The following is a 17,116-nucleotide window of genomic DNA, read 5'->3' on the forward strand; positions in this document are numbered from 1 at the left end:
AAATAAATCAACGAGAGTTTGTGTAGTCCATTTTATTATTTTGTTAATTTCTGTGAAGGAAACCATTTCTACAAGTGTTCAATTGACAGTCCTATACAAGTACCTTGTATGCAATTAACAGAGTTTAAAAGAAAATAACACAGTTAATTCTTGTGATTATCAATGCACTGGGGTATGTCTAAGAAAACATGTTTTTTTTTGCAAAGTAGATTAAACTCAATTACTGTAATTCCAATTGTTACACCTCATGCACACAGACAGGTGTAAAATATGACCAATGTAAAATTTCCAGCATATTTCTGCACTTGATGTGCTGCAGGTGGGACGTAGAAACTTGGCTATAGAAACTAGTGTCTGTAGGCCCATATACTTGTGTGAATACCAATGCTTCTGTGCATTAGTGTTTAGCCGTGAATACATGTACAACATATTTCCAGTTCTGAAAATACATCCTACACAGATCTAAAAGTGCTAGTAGTTTTATGACATTTCCACAACAGAAAAAAGCAGTAGATAAAATAGGATGCATTTACAGAACAGAAAACATATCATATTGCAAACTCCTGCAGAAACCTGATTGAGCAGGACAAAGGAATGCCATCCACGAGTACAAACTTGAAAGCAACTTAGTAATAAAAGACAGAACCAAATAAAGAGACTGGGGAGGGGAGACACGGGACAAAGGAGGGAGACAAATGGACAGCAGAGATTTCACTTATATGGTATCTTCAGCAACATGGCATGTGCATGGGACTTTCAGTTTCGTGTCCTGCTGCTTGGGGACTCTGGAGTTGGGAAGACTTCTCTCTTACGGAGATATACTAATGATGAATTTTCAGAGGCAACCGGACCCACAGTAGGGGTAGACTTTTGTTGTCGGATAGAAGAACCCGAGGATGGAGTTAAAGTCAGACTACAGTTCTGGGATACAGCTGGCCAGGAGCGATATCGGTGAGCCAAATGTTGTGTATGTGAAGCTATCAAAGTGGAACTCCAGACAAGCAGCTACATATACAGATATTTCATATATGTGGGCCCTTTAATCCTGTCAAAGGATTTGCTTTTCTGTCCATACGTTTCTGAGGTTAACCATCCACAAAGCTTATTTCTGTCTGGCAAGGCATGAGACTTGATTTCTTTTCTGCTACAGTTTAGTGACACTTACAGATCTTGTTCCTACCCCACCCAGTGACTGGAGACTCTAAGGCCCTGGTGCCCAGCCTGCAGCCCTTTGGTGTATGATATGTGTTCCTCAGAGCCAGGGGTGGACTGACAACTCATGGGGCCCCCGGGCAATAGGGGATCATGGGGCCCCTGTGTCCTTGCCCAAACTCAAAAAAGCCTATGCAAAAGGTACCAGGGGCATCTCATGGGGCCCCCTACTGACCCCGGGCCCTCGGGCAGTGCCCGAGTTTCCAAATGGTCAGTCCGCCCCTGCTCAGAGCTCAGCAGTTTGTAGTGGGAACATTGATCAGGGTATTGGCATTGGTCACTATTAGCTTCATGTAACGTGTTCCCAGTTTCATATTGTCTTTTGCACCCATCTGCACCCAACAAATTTAGCATGTCCACACTCTCTGACCCTCATTTCCTCTATTAGCTCTGTAGTTTCTAACAGTCCTTTCAAGCATTACATATTATGTGCAGCCTTTGGGTAATGTCAGGGGCCCCATTTGAGGTCTCCTTTAGCTCATAAGTTGACATCCACTGCTCTAGCATACTGATGAGCTTATCATTTGAGTACTCTGTTCTCTCCTTCTATCAGCATGTTCCTTGCACTGCAACACAACTGAATGGTTGATAGTGCTGCCTCTCCATACTCCCAGTCTGAACTCTGCTGTACAGGTACTGCAAGATGCTGATACTAAGGGCTCGTTCACACTTGACTTTATTTCTAACTATTGCCAAACGGCCCTATAGCTTTTGACAGGCGTTTAGGAAGCGTTTTTAACGCTCCTCAAATACTCCCCAAACGCCCTATGACCGGTTTTGAGGCATTTGATAGGTGTTTGGCAAGCATTAAAACTGCACCACAAACGCCTATAATGAAGTTAAATGGTATTAACGCTTTGCAAACGCCTTGCAACCGCATTGCAAACGTCTGCCAGGTGTTTGAGGAGCAGCACCATAGACCTGAATGGGAGGCTTCAACTCCTCTTGACTTGACATGAGGTGTCAGTTTTGCCGCGACGCAGCGCTAATGCTTCAGTGTGAACACCACTGTGTGCTGCCATGTGCAGAATTTTCATAGATGTTTGAGAAGCGTAAAAAAAGCTTCCCAAAACCTGTCTGACGCCTGCTGACAAAGCTAGTGTGAACGTAGCCTAATTCAAATATTCTTAGGGCTCTTGGACAGGAGTGGCTGAGCCTATTCAGTGTAATTATTGGTGTTTTTCTTCTACATGGGCAGCTCAGATGCAGCATACAATCTCTTATTGACATGAACTGCTGTGTGCTGCTGACTGATGTTTACAGCGGTGCTATAGTAAACATAAGTTCAGCAAACAGGCGTATGCAAAAAAAAAAAATTGTTTTTTTTTTTTTTTTTTTTGCATGTACCCATACTCTGTTCTTATGTTTAGGATAGCACTCACACTTGCCGTATATTTTCTCATTTGCAATTTCTAATAAATATTGTAGTTGGTTGTCCTCATGTTGCCTTACTTTACGTTTTAAACACACCAATGTGCTGGTGCCTGTACTTTGCCGCAATGCGGTCTCTGTTTTACAGTGCAATAAAACATTTTTTCCTAAGGCCCCTTTCACACGAAGGGTCCCATCACATCTGCCTTTCGGTTTTTCAGTTGGACCTGATTGGATGGTCCATCCAGGGGCAGACTGACAACTCATGGGGCCCCTGTATCCTTGCCCAAACTCAAAAAAGCCTATGAAAAAGGTACCAGGGGCATCTCATGGGGCCCCCTACTGACCCCGGGCCCTCAGGCAGTGCCCGAGTTTCCAAATGGTCAGTTCGCTCCTGGGTCCATCAATCTCTATGGACTGGCAGGTGTAAATAACCTTGTGACCATTTACATCCGCCTACCTCCAATCCGATCCAGTCTGCTGAGAGAAAATGGAAGGGGTTCTGTCCCCCTCTGTCTAGGTGGATCGGAGGGCAATTGGGTGTAAATGGACAACAGAGTCCTTTTACACCCACTGGTCCATGGAGCAGAGCAGGCTTGGTCTGTGTCCGCTCTGCATAAACTGAGCAGACATGGACCTGTCATCTGCCATCTCTACTCGTTTACATAGGGGATCAGCGGATAGATCCCCTGCTGATCAAAACAAGATCCACCCCTTGTGAAAGGGGCCTTATTCCTTACTAGAGAAGAGGATGCTGCAAATGCTACAGACTGCACAAAAGCAATGATGAGCTTTGGTCAATGTGTGAAATGAAATGTAAAGAAAGCCAAGTATTAACAGTATTATTATTCTACAGGATTCATTTACGGCCAACAGTTTGCACAGCGCTTTACAAAATGAGGGCAGTCAGTACAGTTACAATACAATTCAACAGAAGAGGAGTCAGGGGGCTCTGCTCCTTAGAGCTTACAATCTACATTGGGGGTCACTTAATATGGGAAACAAAGCAGTAATCCACAGAAAGTCTCTCACTGTTCTGACTGCTGGAAACTGGTAGAATCTATTCCCCTTGTTCTGGGATATGACTCAGCTGTGCTCCCTGCAGACTTTTTCTAAAGGCCTTTAAAAGTCCCTAGTGGGGGGGGGGTGTATTCATCAAAGTCCTACTGTGCTCATTAACAGGGCACAACAAAGATATGTACATAAAAACACTAGTTGTTAAGAGCCATACAAGTATTAAAAGGACCTGTATAGACTGACATACTGTATGGGGGGGGGGGGGGGGACATGTTTTTGCAGGTGTACTCTTCATCCTACCATCCTTTTTTTTTTCTTTTTTTTTTTCTTTTTTTTATTCATGATCACCTCCTTCTTCAATGACCTCTACCTCCTTTTTCTGGGTCTTTTACTCACAGGTAGTTTTTTTGTTTGGGGTTTTTTTTTAATACATGTACAATAGAGATTGTCTTAATGTAAATTATATTATCAATGTGTGCTGATGTTAAAAAAAAAAAAAAGTTAAGGTGGCCATACACTGGTGGTTTGACTTAACAAATGTTTTTTTTAAAGTAATTAAAACTTTTGTTTTGCTGTTAACATTCGATTTTGGATTGACTAGACTTTCCTGAACCAAAACCACATTCATAATTAGTTACCTGTTACCGCAATGTCCAGGAATCTTACAGTACAGCACATAAGAGGTTCAACCCACTTAAGGTCCGTTTCACACGAGTGGACCGATGGGGTCTGCCTGTCCATTTTCCAGGTGGACCCGATCGATCCATCCATAGACTTCTATGGACCAGTGGGTGTCAGTGGGCAATAGTCCACTGACACCCGCCAGCCTCCGATCCGATGCTGTACGCCAAAAAGAGACAGGTGGGGATCCATCCCCCATCCATCCAACAGATCAGACCGGATGACAATCGGGTGGAAACGGACAGGCAGTCTGTTTCTATTGAACCATCCCATTGAAATCAGCGGGCAGTGTTTTTGGCTGCTCTGCAGTAGTAGAGTGGACAGAGACCTGTCATCTGCCTTCTCAGTGGTGATGAGCGGAGAGATCCCCCGCTGAGCAGGCAGATCACACTGACAGATCCGCCCCGTCTGAAAGGGGCGGGGCCTTAAACAGAAAAATATCACCCAAAATCAATAAAAGAGCACAGACACCTCAGCTTTAAAGTAGAAGAAAAATCAATGCAATCACGTACCTTTTGATGGTTGCCTTCCTGCTGCACTTGCATTTCTTGCTTACAGTTTGCTTGAAGCAAAATGGAAGATACTGCATATAGTTGCTTACAGTTTCTAATAAATCTTTTTCTTTTTTTTTTTAGTAATCTTTTCTTTTTTCTTTTTTTTTTACTTTTTTCAAGTGGTCATGTGACTGCAAAGTGTGTTTACTGTGGAGAGCTATCAACATTGAATCTTTAGAACAGTGATGTCATCCACTGACAGCCATAGCTCTAAGGCGTTGTGGGCCCTAAAAGAATTCATGCCCACCAGCCACACAGACAAATTTGCTGGAGCTTTACGGTCATGTGACTGCTTGGAAAACATTGAAATAACAAATGGTATTTACATTGAGATATATAAAAAACTGTTCGCAGAAATTGTAAGAGCAGGGAGGAGGCAACATTTAAACAATAAGTCCACCTTTTGACCAAAAATGAATAAATGCACATTTTTTTTGCAGGTAAAATTTATTATTTTTGGTTGCAGGAGCCTGTAAAGCATTGCACCAATGATCAGCAGATCACTGATGCCATGCAGGTCTGCTGTAGATCTGTCAGTATATCTGCTTGCCAGTACGGGATGGCAATAGAAACACACGGCACAGCCCCTTAGTCTAGAATGCCATGGCATTGTCTGCTGCTCCCTCCTTCTCCTCTCTTTCTTCTCCAAACTAACATATTGCCGTGGGACTGCACTTACCTTTGTAAACTCTTTCCTGTGAAGACTGGAAGTTCAGGGACACAGCACAGAGAGAGCTGGAGGCAGCAGCATTGAAAGCTGTAAACTGCATGTCCTGGGCAGGGGCGGACTGACCATTTGGAAAATCGGGCACTGCCAGAGAGCCCGGGGTCAGTAGGGGGCCCCATGAGATGCCCCTGGTACCTTTTTCATAGGCTTTTTTGAGTTTGGGCAAGGATACAGGGGCCCCATGATCCCCTATTGCCTGGGGGCCCCATGAGTTGTCAGTCCGCCCCTGGTCCTGGGGTAAGAATTTGAACAAATAGTTTACTTGGGAATATTTTCTTTTTTTGTGCTCAATGTGGTCAATTAAAACAGCTCAGGGTTTGATACTACACTGCTCAAAAAAAATTAAAGGAACACACTGACAACACATCAGATCTCAATGGGGAAAAATATGCTGGATATCTATATCGATATGGATTGAGTAATGTGTTAGGAACGTAAGGATGCCCCATCGTTTGATGGAAATTAAAATCAACTTACAAAGGACTGAATTCAAAGACACCCTGAAAATCAAAGTAAAAAAATTATGCAGCAGGCTAGTCCATTTTGCTGAAATTTCATTGCAGCAACTCAGAATGGTACTCAGTAGTTTGTATGGTCCCCACGTGCTTGTATGCATTCCTGACAACGTTGGGGCATGCTCCTAATGAGACGATGGATGGTGTCCTGAGCTGAGCTCCTAGACAGTCTGAGGTGCAACCTAGCATCGTCGGATGGATCAAAACATGATATCCCAGAGGTGTTCTATTGGATTTGGGTCAGGAGAGCATGGGGGGCATTCAGTGGTATCAATTCCTTCATCCTCCAGGAACTGCCTGCATACTCTCGCCGCATGAGGCCAGACATTGTCGTGCACCAGGAGGAACCCAGGACCCACTGCACCAGCATAGGGTCTGACAATGGGTCCAAGGATTTCATCCCGATACCTAATGGTAGTCAGGGTGCCATTGTCTAGCCTGTAGAGGTCTGTGCGTTCCTCCATGGATATGCCCTCCCAGACCATTACTGACCCGCTACCAAACTGGTCGTGCTGAACGATGTTACAGGCAGCATAACGTTCTCCGCGGCTTCTCCAGACCCTTTCACGTCTGTCACGTGCTCAGAGTGAACCTTCTCTCATCTGTGAAAAGCACAGGGCCCCAGTGGCGGACCTGCCAATTCTGGTGTTCAATGGCAAACGCCAATTGAGCTCTATGGTGCCAGGCAGTGAGCACAGGGCCCACTAGAGGAAGTCGGGACCTCAGGCCACCCTCATGAAGTGTGTTTCTGATCGGTCAGAGACATTCACACCAATGGCCTGCTAGAGGTCATTTTGTGGGGCTCTGGCAGTGCTCATCCTGTTGTTCCTTGCACAAAGGAGCAGATACCGATCCTGCTGATGGGTTAAGGACCTTCTATAGCCCTGTCCAGCTCTCCTAGAGTAACTGACTGTCTCTTGGAATCTTCCCCATGCTCTTGAGACTGTGCTGGGAGACACAGCAAACCTTTGGGCAATGGCATGTATTGATGTGCCATCCTGGAGGAGTTGGACTGCTTGTGCAACCTCTGTAGGGTCCAGGTTATCGCCTCATGCTACAGTCAGTGACACTGACCCTAGCCAAATGCAAAACTAGTGAAAAACTGTCAGAAAAGATGAGTAGGGAAAAAATGTCAGTGGCCTCCACCTGTAAAACCATTTCTGTTTTGGGGATTGTCTCATTGTTGCCCATCTAGTGAACTTGTTGTTAATTTCATTAACACCAAAGCAGCTAAACTTATTGACAACCCCCTCTGCTTTTTAACTAACCAGATCAATATCTCAGGAGGTTAATTTACTTCATGCTATACTCTGATTAAAAAGTGTTCCTTTAATTTTTTTTTGAGCAGAGTACTTTATAGAGGAGAATACTGAATAAATGACAGAGATGACTGTATGTAGATGATGCAGGCACAAACAGATGTGAAGGTAATAGTTCACTTGGACCAGTTTAAAATAACTATTTTAAACAGCGCTGTGATGCATTCATTCAAGAAAAAGCCAACAAATCATTCAGCAACGTCTGCATCAAGGCCTATGCCACAAACAAGACAATTAGAAATATAACATATTCAGACTAATAGGTCATGAGTTACATATATGAGGCCAAAATCACAGCATACAAACAACCTAGTCAAGTCAGCGCTTATGCCTGAACCTTCTATTTCATGTACACATTCATGATCAAAAACACAATAACACATTGTACAGCACATGCATAAGAATTGACTGCAATGTGTATATACTGTAAATTAGAACAGAGACCAAACATATCATGTTGTAAAGCGCTGTGAAAACTATATAAATCCTTTACAATAATATTATTATTGCAGAATGCATGAAACCAGTGGTAATGTGTATTCATATTAGAAAACCCCAACAAATTTCATGTATCTGATCCACAGTATAGAGATAACCTGACTGAATCTTGGAAGCTAGAGGACTTACTTCTAAGTATGGGAGAGGTCAGGTGTGTTTGGATCCTTTTCCGATCCGGATTGAACTATCCCGCCAGGAAGCTGTCACTGTGAACAGTCAATTATAAACGGACTGGGGCATTCTCTGCCTCAATAATATACAAGTGGTGTGTGTATGTGTGTCTTTGAGCGAGGAATGCCTTGGCCATTTAGGAGTAGGGGGGGGTTAACTCCTGGCGGGATAGCTCAGGAGGGTGAGGACTAGGATCTGCTCCTGAGTTATCTGTTCCATGTGCTTAATCACAGAGGGGAGAAGGAAGATTAAGGGCTAGTTTACACTAATGTTGTTATTGACAGGTGGTGCCATTTGACTGGCAGTGAGGAGGAGTTTTATCACTTTCTCACCACCTGCTTTAATCCCTGCAACCCTGCATGTGGTTGGAGGGCGCCCTCCACACCACTTATGTAAATGACCCCTTCCCCCCAACCATTTGTGTATATGAGCCCTTAGGATGAAGCTATGATTGGGAGCTGTAGAGTGTCTGAACCAGAAAACGTGGATCACACTGAAGAGTTTCTTGGGAAGTAGGTGGTGGATAGCCTGTGGATTAATCACTCTTTATATTATGGACTGGACAGTATTTTTTTTAATAATTATAATTAAAAATGAAACTAATATACAGTATATATAGCACCCTAATGAACTCATTTTATTTTTATAAATATATATATTTTTTTTTTATGTCCCAAGGTGTAGTGAACACACTCACAAAACTAGTACCCAGTGCAAAAAAAAGTGAGCACATAAAAGTGAAGCACATAAAAAAGTGCACAGGGTGTACGTCTGGCCCTCCTCCGAAGAGAAAGGGCCCTAGCACTAATCCCCCGGAGCGCAAGGCTCCTGACAGGGACTAAGGCACTCACTGGTCCACCTGGCCAAAACCAGGACCCCTTTCTTCAGGAGGCCTGCCGAAGCAAGGCCCCCCTAAGTACTTAGTGGGGCTCCCCCAAAGAGAAATCCCTTGGGAGAGGGAGAACCTGACCAAAAGGCCACATGCAAGATTCCCAATGGAGACTTGGGTACTTGTAGTCAACACTGCCTAAACCAGGTAGACCCCTCTTTCTTCAGGAGACCTACTGGAGGAAGATCTACCCAAATACTAGGTAGGGCTTCTCCAAAAGAAGACCCCATGGAAGAGGGAGAATCTGACCAAAACGCCATGTGCTCTCTCCCTCAAGACTTTCAGGGCAAAACTGAGGACCTAGACGCTACTAGGCAGGAGTGAGTAAAGTGCCATCATGCTGTGCAAAAAGCAAACAACATATGAAAAAAGGGAAGGGGATAAAGGAAAAGTGATTACAGTGCTAAAGTGCTACACAATAGTGCTAGCAATACAAATTCTTCTTGTCCTTGCCACAATGCTCAGCTCAGGTGGCAGGTGTGAAGAATGCATAGAAGAAGAGCTGTGACCAAGGTGCCATCAAAATCATAGCGAGCTCCTGCACCATGATTTTTTTTGGCACTCCTGAACTGCCACTCCAATACTTTTTTGAGGCACTGTATCTTTGTCACGGTTTATGATGACAGCTGAAGAGTAACTTTTGACCAGCAAGTAACTACTTGGCATAGTCTCATTAAATGGGGGAAACCTGTCCAAAATTAAATACAGGAGCTGTCATTGGTAACTTGTTCTTCAGGGTGCATGATCCATGGTTGTCAGATTTGTGGAGTGCACGACTAATAGTTGTCCTGTGGACAGATTCTTCCACCTGAGGTGTGGATCTCTGCAACTCCTCCAGAGTTACCATGGGCCTCTTGGCTGCTTCTCTGATTAATGCTGTCCTTGCCCGGCCTGTCAGTTTAGGTGGACGGCCATGTCTTGTTAGGTTTGTAGGATTGAACATTGCTCCGTGAGATGTTCAAAGCTTGGGATTTTTTTTATAACCTAACCCTGCTTTAAATTTTTCCACAACTTTATCCCTGACATATTTGGTGTGTTCCTTAGCCTTCATAATGCTGTTTGTTCTCTATTGTTCTCCAACAAACCTCTGAGGGCTTCATAGAACAGCTGTAGTTATACTGAGATTAAATTACACACAGGTGGACTCTTTACTAATTAGGTGACATCTGAAGGCAATTGGTTCCACTAGATTTTAGTTAGGGGTATCAGAGTAAAGGGGGCTGAATACAAATGCATGCCACACTTTTCAGATATTTGGAAAAAATTTGGAAAACCATTGATCATTTTCCTTCCACTTCACAATTATGTGCCACTTCGTGTTGGTCTATCGCATAAAATCCCAATAAAACACTTTTATGTTTTTTGGTTGTAACATGACAAAATGTGGAAAATTTCAAGGGGTATGAATACTTTTTCAAGGCACTGTATAGCAGCTGCCATGACAGAATCAGACTGCATGCTGTTTCACTGTTAACCAAAGGAAGTCTGCTAGAACGCTGATTTATGGGAAGGTCCAGGTCTACAAATGACTCCATCCCAAACCGTTATCACTTCTTCCCTGGATCTCTGGATGCTGGCACCAGGGTGTTTGTTCTTTGGGGAGGCCCGTACTGTCCTAAGCCATGTTCTGTCCTGTGTCCCAGAGGTGCATCATCTGCCTTGGTGGCAGGAAGTCATCCACTCAGAAGCAGCCAGGGAAGCCAGATTCCTTCACTCCAACCATACTGACCCCCAAGTTGAAAGAGCATGGACCTGCTCCAGCCACAAGTGGGCCTCAAAGGACCAAGGAATTCTGGCAGCCACAGTCCACCCACATCTCATTGGCATACAGTGGGTACTTAGCAGGCTACCATGGGCTCCCCAACACCTCCAGAGGCAACAAAGGTCAGTACTTGGAGTCTGACCAAAGGGAGAGCTCAACTACAGCCTCTGCGTCCATGTGGATAGTTGTATCCTCTCAGGCGGGGAAGAGACATTAGGGAAAAATAGAGAAGGTGACAGAGAGAAAGTTCCACAACTAGAATACTAAAATAAGAATGGCAGTAAAGGGTAACTAGAAGAGTTGTTAAAAATGTTGCCTCCCCCTCCTACTACCGATGTTGTATAGCCTTTATAAAAGAAATCTATCAGTTGAAAATTTAAAGTTTGTTTTTTTTACTAAAATAAAAAATTATTCTTACCCGCTCCATGCAAGAATATTGCAGAGAGAGGCCCCTTACCTCCTCTTTTGTGGTCCTCCACTGGCACTCTCTGCCTCTTCTCAGTGTGCCTCCCATAATAAGTAGATTCCTATGGGGGCACGTGTGTGGGCATACTCTGGATCTGGGAATGCATTAAGGTAAAAAAAAAAATTGACTTTATAACCATTTTAATTTTAGCCAGAATAGACCAGATGTACAACCCCTTCAGGTCCACTATCCTTAAAATCATGGGGGGAGCATATACTGGGAGGCCCCTCTAACTGGCATAAGGAAAAATAATGGTTTGATATTCTTGTTAGGCCAGAGGAAACATGAATAACTGATGTAATTACACTCTATTTATTAAGTGTGTATGATGTATTAATGTGTGTGCCTTGCAGCCTCTGTATTTATTACCTTACCCATTAGTCATTAACCTGTAAGAAATATACAGCAAGTCAAGGTAGAACTCATCATCTGAATACTTTTTGCAGATCAGCATGCTGGGCAATATTTCTCTAATACAGTTTATTTAAGGCCTTGTATATGATCAGTGTGTACAACAAGCTGTTGAAGCTCTTAGCAAGCTTCAGGAAACGTTGTTAAAGCCTTTATAGAAACAAGGGTGTTAATCAAGGATTTTAATGAAATCACTTTAACCAATCTGCTAGCAGGTGTTCTCTAAGGTTCTGTAAACACTTCGCAATTTGGAATCGCTGTGATTCTACCACAATTCCAAATCCTGCAGCAATTGCTGCACAACGTGCATTTGGGTGCCATTATCCTTTAATGGCACCCCAAACGTGATGCGATTCTGTCATGATTGTCACATAGCAATCGTGGCAAATCATGCCTTTAAAAGTCGCATTAAGCTTGTTGCCCAAAAAGGAGCAATATCTTCTTTTCAGGCAACATATGCACATAGTGCACCCCGTTCAAGTGAATAGGTTGGCCCATTGCGACATGCAAAATCACATGCATATTGCTTGGACAAAATTGCAAGCGGAAAAGCTTGTTCCCGCTACGCAAAAGTGTGAATGCAGCCTACGTTTCTCACTACTTAAAAATGTGTTAAATCCCTGCTAGAGGCTTGTTTAATTGATAGCCAGCGCTCCTATTATGATCTGTTTCATCCCCAAGCTGGAGTTGAAGGCTACTTGAAGGCTTCCAAATGCTATGAAATAGTTGCTGTACACACTGGTCTCATAAATTCTGATATCAGAACTCCTGGTTTGCATATTAGAAATAAAGCCAGGGAACTGGTAAGGACAGCCAAGCAATTACAATTTTCTGGAAAAAAGTATGCTGATCAATAAATTACAACTAAATGCATTTTCAAGGAGGACATCAGAATTGGCAGTCTGTATATTACTTTCAGGATAGGTAAACTATCAGGTTGGAAATATAGAGCTGCCATTGCTAACCAGTTGTTAAAGGTGTAAATTTCAGACTCATCCTTTTTTTTTCCCATTAGTGAGTCATGGACCTGAAACAATCATCTACTGTATATAGCACATGCATGTCCTGACATACCTGTTCAAGCTTAGTGACTCATCAAGTAATGAGAGATAAAAATATGACAACCATGGATCATGCGCTCTGAAGAACATGTTACCAATGGCAGCTCCTGTATTTATTTTTGGACAGGTTACCCCCATTCAATAAAAACTATGCCAAGTAGTTACTTGCTGGTCAAAAGTTACTCTTCAGCTGAGTAAGGGCTGTCATCAGAAACTGTGACAAAGATACAGTGCCTTGAAAAGGTATTCATCCCGCTTGAAATTTTTCACATTTTGTCATGTTACAACCAAAAATGTAAATGTATTTTATTGGGATTTTATGGGATAGACCAACACAAAGTGGCACTTAATTGTGAAGTGCAAAGAAAATGATAAATGGTTTTCAACATTTTTTTTACAAATAAATATCTGAAAAGTGTAGCGTGCAATTGTATTCAGCCTCCGAGTCAATACTTTGTAGAACCACCTTTCGCTGCAATTACAGCTACAAGTCTTTTTGGGGATTTCTCCACCAGTTCTGTCAGATTGGATGGAGATCATCTGTGAACAGCAATTTTCAAGTCTTGCCACAGATTCTCAATTGGATTTAGGTCTTGACTTTGACTGGGCAATTCTAACACACGAATATGCTTTGATCTAAACCATTCCATTGTAGCTCTGGCTGTATGTTTAGGGTCGTTGTCCTGCTGGAAGGGGAACCTCTGCCCCAGCTTCAAGTCTTTTGCAGACTCTAGCAGGTTTTCCACTAAGATTGGCATGTATTTGGCTCCATCCATCTTCCCATCAACTCTGCCCAGCTTCCCTGTCCCTGCTGAAGAAAAGCATCCCCATGACATGATGCTGCCACCACGTTTCACGGTGGGGATGGTGTGTTCAGGGTGATGTGCAGTGTTAGTTTTCCGCCACACATAGCGTTTTGCTTTTAGGTCGAAAAGTTAAATTTTGGTCTCATCTGACCAGAGCTCCTTCTTCCACATTTGCTGTGTTTCACACATGGCTTCCCACAAACTGCAAATGGGACTTCTTATAGCTTTCTTCTTGCCACTCTTCCATAAAAGGCCAGATTTGTGGAGTGCACAACTTATAGTTGTCCTGTGGACAGATTCTCCCACCTGAGCTGTGGATCTCTGCAGCTCCCCCAGAGTTACTATGGGCCTCTTGGCTGCTTCTCTGATTAATGCTCTCCTTGCCCAGTCTGTCAGTTTAGGTGGACGGCCATGTCTTGGTAGGTTTGCAGTTGTGCCATATTCTGTTTTTGGGTTAATGGATTGAACAGTGCTCCGTGAGATGTTCAAAGCTTGGGATAATTTTTTTTATAACCTAACCCTGCTTTAAACTTCTCCACAATTTTATCCCTGACCTGTTTGCTGTGTTCCTTGGCCTTCATGATACTGTTTGTTCACTAATGTTCTCTAACAAACCTCTGAGGGCTTCACAGGACAGCTGTATTTATACTGAGATTAAATTACACACAGGTGGACTCTATTTACTAATTAGGTGACTTCTGAAGGCAATTGGTTTCACTAGATTTTAGTTAGGAGTATCAGAGTAAAGTGGGCTGAATACAAATGAATGCCACACTTTTCAGATACTTATTTGTAAAAACCATGGATCATTTTCCTTCCACTTCACAATTATGTGCCACTTTGCTTTGGTCTATCACATAAAATACGTTTACATTTTTGGTTGTAACATGACAAAATGTGAAAAGTTTCAAGGGGGATGAATACTTTCTCAAGGGACTATATCAAACTGCTACTAGATGTTCCATATTTCATAGCAGTAATAAAAGTGGCTGAAGTAGAACTCTGAACAACAAATTAATTTTACTTTTGGATAGAGTGACAAAGGGTTAGAAACTCTCGTTTTTATTTCCCCTCACGTTCTGTCCCAAGGACAAAATCTCCTCAAAAGGGACACAAACAGCAATAAAGTCAGAGAGAGGTTCCAACCTGTCTCACACTGCTAAAAATATTTAGTATTTATTACTGTCCCCACTGAAGAAATTTCTATTCACTTCCTGCCCCAGTGACATGACAAAAGTAACGGCAATCTCCTCAATGGGGAAGCAATGTTTTAGTAAAGGTTTCAAGGGAGCATGACAGTCACTAAATGAGCCACATGAAGATGTAAAGCCAAGAATTACAGTGCTCATATACTGTACCATACCAATTTTGTTATATCAGTTTATAGGCACTGAAAATGAAAGTACACATTATGCTATACATCTGTCAATTGTTCTCTTTCTTCCAGGGCTGTAACAAGGTCTTATTACAGAAATGCTGCTTGTGTTATCCTCTTATTTGACCTCACTTCTCATAAGACATTTGAGAACATCCAAAACTGGTATCAGGAAGTGATAGAGCGGGCCCAACCTCATCCACTGTTTTTCTTGCTGCTGGGAACAAAAAGTGACTTGCGGGACCTGCGAGATGTCACCCGAGAGGAGGCACAAAACACAGCAAACTCCATAAATGCTCCATATCTAGAGACATCTGCACGAACTGGCAGCAATGTTTCCGCAGCGCTCACCCTTATATGCAGAGAGCTGCTACAAGCTGCAAGAGAAGACAAACTGACAACAATGGAGCACAGCATAGTGGGATGCTCAACAGGCGATGCAGCACAGAAACAGAGAACGCTATGCATATGCTGACAAGAAGCAGGAAAATACAACTTTTCAGTTTGTTATAATAGTGTACGTCAAATGGATGTATGCATGTTCTGTTATTTAGCTGAACCTTTTCTCCAGCAGAGCAGAAATATCAAATCAGTGTTCGTGAAAAGGCAGACTATGGGCAAAACATTTTTTTACATTGTGGAGTAAAGGCATGTTATAACCCGTTAGTTTTTTTTTTTTTTCACCATCTGTGTCCCATTGGAGAAATTTCCCTTCACTTCCTGTCCTATAGCCAAACAGGCAGTGAGAGGAAATCCCTGGAATTAAAGGGAATTCCTTGGGGTTCCCAGGTCACCAGAATTAGCATCTCCACAGGAAGATTTCCTCTCTATTAGTTTTCTAGGGACAACCCAACATTTGGTATTTTCTTATACTTTCAATAATGGTAAGCAGGACAAATAGAAAGGATGAATCTTCCTAATGGGGGCACAGATAGCAATAAAAACATGACAGGGTTTCTAATCCCTTTGCACTCTATCTAAAATTAAAAAAATGCTTTTATAGTTACACTTTAACGAGGGCAGTTGTTGGACAGTAAAGACACAGATCTACTTCCTGTTTTTCCACCCGCCTTCCATTCCCAACCACAGGTGGTGATGAGCAGTATTACCCCCCGTAGCTCTTGCTCTCTGCACTCAAGACAGTGGATATTCTGCACAGGCTATTGTAAAACAGAAAAGCATATAAAGTCTTTTTCTTTAATGTAAGCTTGGCAGCACCTTTGTTGTATATGTTTCTAAGTATCTTATCAGCACTGAGCACAGGCAGAATACAGCCCGGCACTTCAACATTGATGAGCACATTAAAAAAATCAGGTAATGCTGTTAAGGTTGCAATAATATAACAATTCAAAGAGGAACATCTGGTTATCATAAATGCCCTTTGGGGACTATAATGGCCTATCATATAGAACAGTGGTCTCCAAGCTGCGGCCCCTTGCTTGCCTTTATCTGACCCTTTGGGCACTATTCCATCCAATGACTCCAGCAATGGGACATTATGCCTCCAAACGACACCAACGATGGGGGCAGAATTCCTATCAATGACAACGATGGGGGCACAGTTCCTCTCAATGACACCAATGATGGGGCACAATTCTTCCCAATGACACCAACGCTGGGGTACTTTTGCTCCCATTGACACCAATGATGGGGTACTATTCCTCCCACTGACACCAACAATTGGGCACAATTACCCCCAATGAGACAAAAAATGGGGCACAATTCCCATAAATGAGACCAACAATGGGGCACTTTTCCTCTCATTGATACCAACGATGGGACACTATTCCTCCCACTGACACCAATGATGGGGCACAATTCCTCCCAATGACACCAACAATGGGACACTATTATCCCCATTGATAACGATGGGGAACTATTCCTCCAACTGACACCAATGATGGGGTACAATTCCCCCTAATAATGCCAACAACGGGCACTATTCCTCCCAATGACATCACTTACGTGGCACAATAGCTTCAATGACACCAATGATGGGGTGTTAACCCCCCCACACCAAACCAAAGATGGGGCTTTGTTTACTACCACTGATGCCAATAAATTTTCTGCTTTCACTTGTCCGAGTCTGGCCCCTAAAGTCTGAAGGACAGATCTGACCCTTTGTTTAGAATAATAGGTTACACAGCAAAGTTACATATATGTACTTGTATGGGTACTTTTACATACATATTTGTAAATGGTTTCAGACATTCTTCTCTTAAATAAACTTCTATTAACATTTACTATTTTTAAGCAAAGCAGTTCTCTGGTATATTTTTGG

The 17,116-nt window shown here is 42.8% G+C and overlaps 1 protein-coding gene across 1 annotated transcript; it reads left to right on the forward strand.

Moving 5' to 3' along the window:
- Positions 1-661: 661 nt before the first annotated feature.
- LOC149455418 (ras-related protein Rab-39B-like) lies at positions 662-17,093 on the forward strand. Its single transcript, XM_089686268.1, has 2 exons — positions 662-951; positions 14,908-17,093. The coding sequence occupies exons 1-2, from the start codon at positions 737-739 to the stop codon at positions 15,308-15,310; spliced, it is 618 nt and encodes a 205-aa protein (XP_089542394.1). The 5' UTR covers positions 662-736; the 3' UTR covers positions 15,311-17,093.
- Positions 17,094-17,116: the final 23 nt, after the last annotated feature.

This window comes from Staurois parvus, unplaced genomic scaffold (assembly GCF_062004578.1).
Source record: "Staurois parvus isolate SC_StPar_1 unplaced genomic scaffold, SC_StPar_1.0 ptg000394l, whole genome shotgun sequence".
In the NCBI taxonomy this organism is placed as follows: Eukaryota; Metazoa; Chordata; class Amphibia; order Anura; family Ranidae; genus Staurois; species Staurois parvus.